General features: G+C 43.4%; 1 protein-coding gene across 1 annotated transcript in view; it reads left to right on the plus strand.

The window, feature by feature from the left end:
- fgf22 (fibroblast growth factor 22) overlaps nt 1-11,058 on the plus strand; it is a 121,616-nt gene extending 110,558 nt beyond the window's left edge. The window contains exons 2-3 of the mRNA XM_070860817.1: nt 2,217-2,320; nt 10,748-11,058. Coding sequence (XP_070716918.1) covers nt 2,217-2,320; nt 10,748-10,942 — 299 coding nt within the window. The 3' untranslated portion in view covers nt 10,943-11,058. The remainder of the gene's footprint in view (nt 1-2,216; nt 2,321-10,747) is intronic.
- Nucleotides 11,059-11,698: the final 640 nt, after the last annotated feature.

Below are 11,698 nucleotides of genomic sequence, written 5' to 3' on the forward strand. Positions count from 1 at the left end.
ATATCACCCCCAGTTGAGATCCGATAACTCAGTACAGATCACGGACCAAAAACTGAACCCTTCTTGACTCAGCTAACAAAACTCAGTGAACCAACAGCTCATCAATATTCTTTCTGCTAATCCAGAAACACTTCGCAGTCCAGGTTTATTTGAATGACTTTCAGTAGCCATAATGGTTAATTTCACATCATGTAGCTGTCCCCAGTAGCTCAGAGAGTTTAGACAGTGCATCCTCAACTTTATAGAGCAGAAAGTTTCCAGGTTCAACCTCTGGGCTGTGCTGAGCTACCTGACCTCAGTTAGGGCAACTGTACAATTGTCCTCTTCACTGCTGGATTGTGGAGCGCAAGATTCACCGAGGTTCTCTTTCCTGATCACTATCCAGTGGATCTTGCTGGAAGTGCCCTGTGTGGGTGTTAGATGAGGACAGAATCGGGTGAACGGGTCTTGTCGTCGAATAGGTTGCCAACCATAGTGTCAGCTGTGGCTCAGTGGGTACCACCCTTGTCTTGGAGTCAGAAGATTGTGGGTTCAAGTACCACCCCGGAGACGTGAGCACAAAAATCTAGGCTGACACTCCAGTGCAGTGTTGAGGGAGTGCTGTACTTTTGGAAGAGCTGTCTTTTGGGTGAGACATTAAACTAAAGCCCCATCTGCTCGCTCAAGTGGATATAAAAGATCCCATAGCACTACTTCAAAAACGAACAGGAGAATTATCCTCAGTGTCCTGGCCAATGTTTATCCCTCAACCAACATCACTAAAACACAGGTTATCTGGTCATTACCACATTGCTGTTTGTGGTAGCTTGCTGTGTGCAAATTGGCTGCCGCGTTTGCTACATTACAACAATGCCTACACTTCAAAAGTACTTCATTGGCTATAAAGTGCTTTGGGGCGTCCTGAGGTTGTAAAAGGCACTGCAGAAATACAATTATTTCTTTATTTATCATTCATTATCAAGGTTTGCATATGACTAATGGCGATTCTGCCTGGCATCCATGGAAGCCATTGTGAACTGTCATCCAGCAAGGAATCAATGTGAACTGTCTACAGTTCTGATCACCACATTACAGGAAAGATGTGATTGCATTAGAGAGTACAGAGGAGATTTACGAGGATTTTGCCTGGACTGGAGAATTTTAGCTTTGAGGAAAGATTGGATAGGCTGGGTTTGTTTTCTTTGGAACAGAGGCCGCTGAGGGGGAGACCTTATTGAGGCGTATACAATTATGAGGGACATAGGTAGAGTGGATAGGACAGACCTATTCCCCTTAGCAGAGGGGTCAAGAACCAGGGGGCATAGATTTAAAGTAATTGGTAGGAGGCTTAGAGGGGATTTGAGGGGAAATATTTTCACCCAGTGGGTGGTGGGGTTCTGGAATTCACTGTCTGAAAGGGTGGTAGAGGCAGATACCCTCACCACATTCCAAATGTACTTGGATATGCACATGAAGTGCCGCAACATACAGGGCTATTGACTAAGAGCTGGAAAGTGGGATTAGGCTGAATAGCTCTTGGTCGGCCAGCGCGGACATGATGGGCCGAAAGGCCTCCTTCCATGCTGTAAATTTCTATGATTCTATGATTCTAACCCAGCAAGGAGTCAATGTGAACTGTAACCCAGCAAGGAGTCAATGTGAACTGTAACCCAGCAAAGAGTCAACTACTGCAGCAAAGAAGGGGAAAGGCAAAAATGGTGGAGAAAATTAGCAAGAAAATATTAACTCAAAGATGAAAAATTGGATGAAAAACATTATTTGATTGACGATTTAAAGTGGCTCAGCAAAACACAGCAGTTATTATAGCTTCAAATGTTAGCTCCAGAGCCACTGGTGACCTAATAAGTCAAATTCTCTTTTATGATACAGTATCCTGGGATTTTTGGTGGTGTTTTGGGAAGTGCATTCTGCGATTCTGTCCACTGTTCTGAGAAAACTGAAAAACAGTTGCTTGTTTATCCTTGTAGAGCTTGGAATGGGTAACAGAGTTTGCTGTTAATTACATATTTTTCACTCAACGATTAATTTCTCATTTCTTTTAATGGAACCCTCTGAATACTAGACCACTCTTGGTGATGTTGTAGGTTCAAGTCCCACTCTTTGATGTTATAGAATACATTCTATTAATACCCAGTAATAGCAGGACAATGTCGCTCCAAGGTTATCAGTCGAAGAGGGAAAATCTGCTTATAATACATGTTCTTTTTCATTTGCAGGCATAATGGAAATCAGGTCAGTTAATGTTGGAGTAGTCGCAATCAAAGCGGTCAACACTGGCTTTTATTTGGCCATGAACAAGAAAGGAAAGCTATATGGCACGGTAAGGTTATACACACATCTCAGTTTCAAGTACTATTTATAAAACTAGGTCCTACTTATTCTCTTTTGTGTGGGGTTGGGGGGTTGGGGGGGGGAGGGCAGGGGATGTAAGTTACTAGGGGTTGGAACCAATGTAGCCCCTAATTTATTTTTGGGTGCACGGCCCATTCACAATTTCGCACACATTGTTTGCCGGTCCCGTGCAATCCTGTCTGTTGACTGTGAAGGTCCCATGTGAAATGAACATGAGCACTCAATAAAGTTCCCAGTGGATGTTAGCCTGCAGCACAAAGCTTCCCCTAACTTGGTATTCTCACTCAAGGAGGCTGCAGAATGGTTGCTTTGATAAATGAAAGATGTCATAACTTCCACAGTAAGGGTTGCTCTTCTCACACTGGGGCTGAGGCACATTGTTGAGCCAGAATAGATGGAGTTCTCAGAGAGCTGTGGAGGCTGAGTCATTGAATATATTCAAGGCTGAGATAGACAGATTTTTGAACTATAGGGGAGTCAAGGGTTATGGGGAGCAGGCAGGAAAGTGGAATTGAGGCCAAGATCAAATCAGCCCTGATCTTATTGAATGGCGGAACAGGCTCGAGGGGCCATATGACCTACTCCTGCTCCTATTTCTTATGTTCATATGAGTCACTGCATTAGATTCAGGAATACTTAATGCTCACACTGGAGTGGCGGAAATAGGAAATGTTTTATTTCCAATACTAAGATCTATCCCTGAGTCAACCTAAGTATTAAGTTGACTCAGGGATATGAAAAAACAAAATAGCCCACACCTAGCAGTCGACTAACCTTTAACATTCAAATGTTCTCTAGAGGTGGAGTAGCTTCCAAAGACTGTGGTGTTAATACAGAAATAACTGCAACATTTCCTCCACATCTCTCAGAAATATTCATTTGACAGATCCAGATTGCTACAAATTGTACAATTGACATTGCACATTTCTATGCAGACTTTGGACTTGAAAATCCACAGACTTTTAATCTCAATGTATACATCAGGAACCATGCTCCAGGAACCACTGCTTCTGACCTCAGAGTATACAGGGTCGGTGTGGAGGGGGTGGGGGGGGGGGGGGTAGTGGGGGGCGGGAAGACAGGTTCTCTCATCTTCATGATCCTGGTGGGCACCTGTACCACTTTGGCCACATTTAGAAAAATTAATTCGTGGGATGTGGGAATCGCTGGCAAGGTCAGCATTTATTGCCCATCCCTAACTGTCCATGAGAAGGTGATGGTGAGTCACCTTCTTGAACTGCTGCAGTCCTTGTGGTGAAGGTACTCCCACAGTGCTGTTAGGGAGAGAGTTCCAGGATTTTGACCCAGCAACGATGAAGGAACGGCGGTTTATTTCAAAGTCAGGATGGTGTGAGATGCAGAGGGGAACTTGGAGGTGATAGCGTTCCCATGCATCTGTTGCCCTTGCCCTTCAAGGTGGTAGAGGTCGTGGGTTTGGGAGGTGCTGCCGAAGAAGCCTTGGCGAGTTGCTGCAATGCATCTTGTAGATGGTACACACTGCAGCCACAATACAGTGATGGAGGGAGTGAATGTTTAAGGTGGTGGATGAGTTGCCAATCAAGCAGGCTGCTCTGTCCTGGATGGTGCATCTCGTGTATCCCACCCCGTTATGGGGACAGGAAACAGCGAATGTAGAATTAGGTCAATTCACAGAGGCTTCAATGTTCCTTTATCATGGAGCGAATCTTTCTTTTTGCCTCCTCTGTCAACAAAGTACAGCGATCACCTGTCTTTTCTGACACAAGGTCACCCACTGTCTGCTCCTGCAGCCTCACATCCTCCAGAAAGTTACACGGTGGGGGTATCACGGCAGTGCCATCAACCCACAAAAATAAAAAAATATAAGTAATCTGTTACCCCATGTCATTGGCAGGTGGAAAAATAAAAAATATTGTGGCAAAATCTTTGGGGGCCAAGGCCTGTAAGCCAGCTGTGCCCTAGTGCTGCTTCCTCTTGCCCGGTGCACTAGCTTGCACACAGGCTCCCAGGTTGGGGCTGAGGAAACTCCCTGCTTAGGACCTGGCCAGGTCCCCACTGACGCGGGTCACTTTGTTTGGGGCAGGCAAAAGTTCCACTCCAAAGAAGGTCCCACTGATCATTATCCTAGGCAGTCCCTCGGAATCAAGGAAGACTTGCTTCCACCCCTGAAGTGAGTTCTCTGGTGGCTGAACAGTCCAATACGAGAGCCACAGACTCTATCACAGGTGGGACAGATTTCGCCGAGGGAGGGGGTCTGTGGGACTGGTTTACCGCACGCTCCTTCCGCTGCCTACGCTTGACCTCTTCACGCTCTCGCCGTTGAGATTCGAAGAGCTCAACGCCCTCCCGGATGCACTTTCTCCATCTAGGGTGGTCTTCGACCAAGGACTCCCAGGTGTCAGTGGTGATGTCGCACTTTATCAGGGAGGCTTTGAGGGTGTCCTTGTAATGTTTCCGCTGCCCACCTTTGGCTCGTTTGCCGTGAAGGAGCTCCGCATAGAGCATTTGCTTAGGGAGTCTTGTGTCTGGCATGCGAACTATACTGGCAGTACAGGCCACGCACCAGGTCCATGCTGAATTTGTGGCCTTTCCACCACAAACGTGCCCTACTTACAGCGGGCATCAACCAAATTTTCCGGGCCATTGTTTTAAAATGTTATATTGAACAGGGCCTGCCCAATGGCACAGTGCCATAGAGAAACAGGGCCTCGGTTGGCATTCTTGATTCTACATAGAAGGGAGTTGCCGATTTTAACTGCACCAACCCTGTCATTCACATTGTGTGGGAGGGCTTTCCTCGTACCCGATTTCTGCCTGCCATTTTAAAAAAAAAGTTTCCATTCATGTCTGTAGTTTCCGTTGCAGTCAATAATTTTTCCTCAATTCCGTATTGTAATTGTTAAGTGGCCACACATCACTTGACAATCTTCTAAAAATAAATGGAAACACTAAATTCAGAGGAACACGATGATCTTCTTACAGCTTGGGTTTTCAAATGAGGCTCCCCAGACTCTTCAAGGTGATCATACAACATATAACTGATTTTATTGAATTACAGAATTTGCAGCAAATATTATGCAGCATAACATTTTCATCAGCGAATGACAGGACACCACTTAACTTTAATCATTACCTTGTGCCAATAGGTACATATCAAAATATTTTGCCTATTTTAATATACAAAGTTTGACATTTAAAAAAATTGTAAATTAAAATCCAATTTGAAGGAAATTATATATTTTGATATATTCATAAGCAAAGTAAAAATACAACCTTAGTAAAAATACACCTGTCCTCACTTCTCTTCCATTTTCTATTCCTGAAGGCACTCAGACAATTCGAGAGTACCCACGGCTCCCTCCTTCTTCACTTGTGGCCATTATTGACTGAGAGGGGTGAGGCATGAAGGCCCATCCTGATCCTGTCCTTACCCAATGTCTAAACATATATCCTTTCCAGCAAGATCCATTGACCAGCGAGAGGAAGAGAAAGAACTTGCATTTATATAGCACCACTCACATCCAAAGAATGTCACAGAGCACTTCACAGTCAATGAATTACTTTTGAAGTGTAGTCACTGTTGTTATGTAGATAAACATAGAAGCCAACTTCTATATAACAAAGTCCCACAAACAAGATTGAGGTGAATGACCAGTTAATATGTACTAGGGGTGTTGGCTGAGGGACATCCTGCTAAGAACGTAAGAATTAGGAGCAGGAGTAGGCCATACAGCCCTTCGAGCCTGCTCTGCCATTCAATAAGATTATCGCTGATCTTCGACCTTAATTCCACTTTCCCACCCGATCCCCATATCCTTTGATTTCCTCTAGAGTCCAAAAAAATCTCAGCCTTGAATATACTCAATGACTCAACATCCACAGCCTTTTAGGGTTGAGAATTCCAAAGATTCACAACCCTCTGAGTTGCTCTTTTACATTCTTCTGAACAGGTGGATGGAGACTTGGTTTAACGTCTTATCCAAAACTCACGTCCAGAACTGCAGCACTCCCTCAGCAAGAAGCACAAATCTGGTCTTATTTTTTTATCCCCCTCCATTGGCCAGTATTGCTAAAATGCCACCTTTCTTTGTAAAATGTTCAATTTTTGCTAAATAATAGGAAACATGATCACGGATTCTGTCATTTCTGGGCTGTTACTTTGCCTAACTAATGTACCAAAGATTTGTGGGCCTATTGAGTGAAAAGGACAAGGAGATCGGCCTATCCCTGCCCACATTACTTATTTAGTAAATTATCTAGCAGCTGTTAGAATAATGCCTTGTGCTGAACTTCACACCCGACCCTGCAGTTGAGCGGATTCTGATACCTGCCACTGATACTGGTAAGTGTGATGAATTTCATCCCCGATAAGAGCAACAAAAGAACAAAATACAAAGGAAACGCATTGTCTGGATCATCTTTCATAACCTGACACACAATAAATTCCTACTTTACCACATGCTTCCATATCATGGTTACTGCTTTGGTCTGGAGCACAATACACCAGACTATCCTGGAGACATCTTAGCAACATTTTACAAGCGCTTGTTTTATCACACTAATTACCCAGTGAATTGGTTTGTCTTTATTTTGAGGGTGGGGGTGGGGAGTTGACTTTTTGTGCTCGTCACTAACAAATGGAACACTTCCCATCTCAGGTGTCCAGCATCAGCACTTAAATCAGGAATCACTCTTCTACCTGCAACGTAAAGTTCTCTCAGATATATGGGACATTAGCAATGTCCTTAACAAATTACAGCCCCCAATCTCATAAAGTTAGATCTTACATGTGCTCAATAATTACCACTGGAGCCTGAAAATACGTCAGCATGTCTACCATCTTTATCCGAGTGATTCCTGACATACACTCCCTCCACCAACGGTGCACCGTGGCTGCAGTGTGTACCATCTACAAGATGCACTGCAGCAACTCGCCAAGGCTTCTTCGACAGCACCTCTCAAATCCATGACCTAGAAGGACAAGGGCAGCAGGTGCATGGGAAGAGCACCATCTCCAAGTTCTCCTCCATGTCACACACTATCCTGACTTGGAAATATACCGCCGTTCCTTCATCGTCACGGAGTCAAAATCCTGGAACTCCCTCTCTAACAGCTCCTTCACCACATGCACGACCACCTTCCTAAGGGCATTAGGGATGAGCAATAATTGCTGGCCTTGCCACTGATGCCCACATCCCATGAATGAATTTAAAAAAAAACACTGGGCACCTGAAATCTGGTTGCTGATGAGCACAAAAATTCAACTCCTCCTTCAATAATATGACTGAACTCCAACCTCAAAAAAGTATCCCTTTCTAGCAGTGTAACATTTTCATTTCCCATAGCAACCATCCGTGTGCCTTCCTGATTGAGATTATTTCAGTGTCAAAAGGTATCTATGATCCTCTAAAGCACTTGCGAAAGATTTCATGTGACAGCAGCACCCACGCACTATTTGAAGTTAATGCTACTTTCCCAATGGGAAATCTGAAAGCGTAACCTTTAAGCTCCTGGAACATTTTGACTGTTCCTCAGACTTTGCATTGGCCACTTCTATCACTTAAGTCATGCTGCAGAGCTGTAAATCCTACCAATCATTATGAGACTTCATAAGTATATAATAAAGAATATGGTTGGTTCAAAATGTTTATATTTATGAATAGCATAGATGCATTTAAGGGGAAGCTAGATAGGTAAATGAGGGAGAAAGGAATAGAAGTTTATGCTGATAGAAACATAGAAACATAGAAAATAGGTGCAGGAGTAGGCCATTTGGCCCTTCAAGCCTGCACCCATTCAATATGATCATGGCTGATCATTTTTGCAACTTTAGTAGATAAAGTAGAGTGGAGAGCAATAAACACCGGCATTGACGTTGGGCCGAATGGCCTGTTTCTGTGCTGTAATTTCTATGTAACATGTATGCAAGTATATAACCACATGCATGGATGAGGAGCAGAGATGATGCTGGGAGGGGTTGGATCTGAAAGGTCTATGATTCAGCTGCAAACTGCATTTCAGCCCCTCACATAGGGCAGTTAGAAGTAGTCGACCTGGGTATTGATGTACTTGCTGACTGCTGTAATTATCAAATGTTTTATGGTCTAGGATTGTGACATGGGAGTCATAATTTGGGAAGAACATGGCTTCCTCACTCTCCGGCAGTGCCGTGCCAGTGAGCCCAATGGAATGCAGCAATTGTAATTTCGATTCAGGACTGCTTTTCATTCAGAGCTCCTTACAGTCTGCAGCACTGTGCACTGACCTTTTGGAATCTGTAAAGATGAGATTGATAACTCTATGCTTTGAATTCCAATCCGTGTAATCCCCACGTTACAAAGTTGCAATTTTCCTTGCACCACTATCTTGCACTTTGCTCCAGACAATGAAGTCAACTACATACTGATTGGCTGACATCTTGAGGTCAGTGACCTTTTATCAGTCTGTTCAAATGAAGTTCAGTGTCTCCTGAATGAAATGCAATGAAAAGTGATGGAGCAGACCCACCAACATCATTTTAATGTTGAGCACAGAAAATTCTGTCAGCAGCCTACACTAAAATGGATCACTCGTTGGTAATGTTTTACAGATTAAAGGCTCTGCCCAAGGCCACATCACTGTCTTGGAGGATTGAGTAGCTATTCCAACTTTCCGGTTTTTTTTGGGGGGGGGGGGTGGGGGGAATGTGGGCTGGTGTGGTTATATCAGTTGGTCAGCTAGCAACAAGGCTAATTGTCATTTAGACTTATTTTCCCATGCTGGGAGCGAGCAGAGAGATAGAGTGGAACATGCCATGTGAATGAGGGGGAAACAAAGCACAGTCCATGCCTTGTTTGCCAATGACAACTGTGGAGAAATCAGAGATGACCTTACCTTCCATGGTAGTGGGAAACTCCTTTTGGAGAAAACAAATGGAAAGGAACAAATGCCAATAGAGATGAAAAAAAGTTTACTGTAGTAATTCACCTTAAAAATTGCACACAAATGGCAAAGCGATTCTTTTGCACTTAAAAAAAAATCCATTGATCCCCTTCCATAATATTTATGCTTTCTCCCTGGTTGAGATTGAGACAACCCTGCTTGTAGATATATAACCATCTTTGGTACTTTTTAAAAAACTGACCTGGCTGGATGCAAAAAGGGAACTTTTTCTCATACAAATTCCCTTCCTCTCTCCCTTCACACAACCTCCCCCCCGCCCTACCCACCCTACCACCACCCCCGATGACATATCTGCCAATTCTAATCACAGAGAGGAAAATGGTAATACTTTTCAAATCGTAGAATCTTAAAGCACAGAAACAGGCCATTCGGCCCATCAAATTTATTTTGGTATTTTTCTCCACGAATCTGCAGGAATTACCGAGTCTTTATCCACTCCCCTGCCCACTCTCATACCCTTTTGCATTTTTAAACCACTATCTAATTTGCTTTTAAAAGAATTTATGGATTTATAGAATCAGAGAATAGTACAGCACAGCCCATTGAATCTCCGCCAGCTCTTTCAAAGAGCAACTCACTTGATCACACTCCCTCTCTCTTTCCGCATATCCCTGCAATTTTTTTTCTCCTTCCAGTATTTATCCAATTCCCTTTTGAAGACTACTATTGAATTTGTATCCCCACCCTATCAGGCAGTGCATTCCCAATCCTAACCACATGTGGTGTAAAAAGCTTTCCCCTCATGTCACCTTTGGTTCTTTTCCCAATCACCTTAAATCTGCACCCTCTCGTTATCGACCCTTCAGCCGTTGGAAACAGTTTATCTTTATTTACTCTATCTAAACCCTTCAAGATTTGAAACACCTCAATCAAATCACCTCTTAGTCTTCTCTGCTCCAAGGGAAACCCCAGTCTAGCCACGTAACTGTAATCCCTTATCCCTGGAACCATTCCAGTAAATCTCTTCTGTACGCTCTCCAAAGCCTTTAAAATGTAAGATTCTACTTTAAAAACAGTTTGTGGCAAATAATTTCACAATCTAAGCACCTTCTGCATAAATAAATGATTTCAATACTCCTCTGTAATGTGTGCCCCATTGTCACTGGCTTGCTGACCAATTATTAACAATAATTTCCCAATTATAGTCACCCTGGACTGCTGCAGTACAATTCATACTGGGCAACTATAGCGTTCCATTGGCACAGCACTGGGAAGAGATCTTCAAGACTCTCTTCTTGGATAGCGTGGGTGCATATTTTGGAGACGAGGCGACAGAAGAAAGAAAGACTTGGATTTATATAGCGCCTTTCACAACCACAGGACATCTCAAAGCGCTTTACAGCCAATGAAGTACTTTTGAAGTGCAGTCACTGTTGTAATGAAAAAGAAATCGCAACACCTAACGAGGAAGAAAAAGTGAAGTAAAAACTGTGGTCTAACAGTCTTCAACTGTTGATTTTTTTTTCTTTTCTAGGAAGAGTACAACAACAACTGTAAGTTTAAGGAAAGGATAGAAGAAAATGGTTACAATACCTACGCCTCGCTGAAGTGGAAGCACAAAGGGCGGCAAATGTTCATCTCATTAAATGGGAAAGGCTCCCCTCGGCGAGGACATAAAACAAGGAGAAAACATCTCTCTGCACACTTTCTACCCATGATGGTGCCCTAGAAGTCAGTTTGCACCCACGTGCCCTGAAACTTATATCATTACCAAGTCTTGCCAGTTGACGCTTCAAAAGAAGAAAAAATAATGCACATTACCTTTTTTTTTTATCGTGGATCGCATATACAGAGCTATTTTCTCTGCATAAAGCTTGCGCAAGTAACAGAGCATATACTGTTGTAAATATATGTTTTATTGGGACCATTTACAGCACCTCTTCATCAGTATAACTTTAGGACTTCTGTAGAGGAAAAGAAAACCCTTCAGCCACAATAGACAAAAGAAATGAAGCAGTAGGATTTAATGGAACAATTTGTTTTTTTTTTAAAGAAACTTGAAAGAAGCTGATTTTTTGGCTTAGAGTGTGGACAAAAGCAGTAACAATGCTATATGCGTGTCTGGGGGGAGGGCGAGGGGGAGGGGGGAGGGGGAAGGGTGGGGATGACTAAATAACTGTGGAGCACATATACCAAAGTTCTGAATTGTTGCAATGCACAGAAGACTATGCTCTAGTCGAAGAAAGACTGCATTTGTAATTTGCACCAGCTTTAGAGAGACTAGGTACAAATAAAACCATGAAACGGGCATCTTCCATACGTTCCTGGACTGCACATCAACTGCACTCCCATCACGGACGATCCACGCGCAGGACGTCCAAACTGATCTATTGTGAGCACGGAAGAGATGGATTTGTGACTCTTCTGTTACACACGGACACAAGGGCTCGGCTGCACTGCAAGGCGACTGTTGGACAGACTGATG

The sequence above is a fragment of the Pristiophorus japonicus genome, chromosome 18, assembly GCF_044704955.1.
Source record: "Pristiophorus japonicus isolate sPriJap1 chromosome 18, sPriJap1.hap1, whole genome shotgun sequence".
Taxonomy (NCBI): Eukaryota; Metazoa; Chordata; class Chondrichthyes; family Pristiophoridae; genus Pristiophorus; species Pristiophorus japonicus.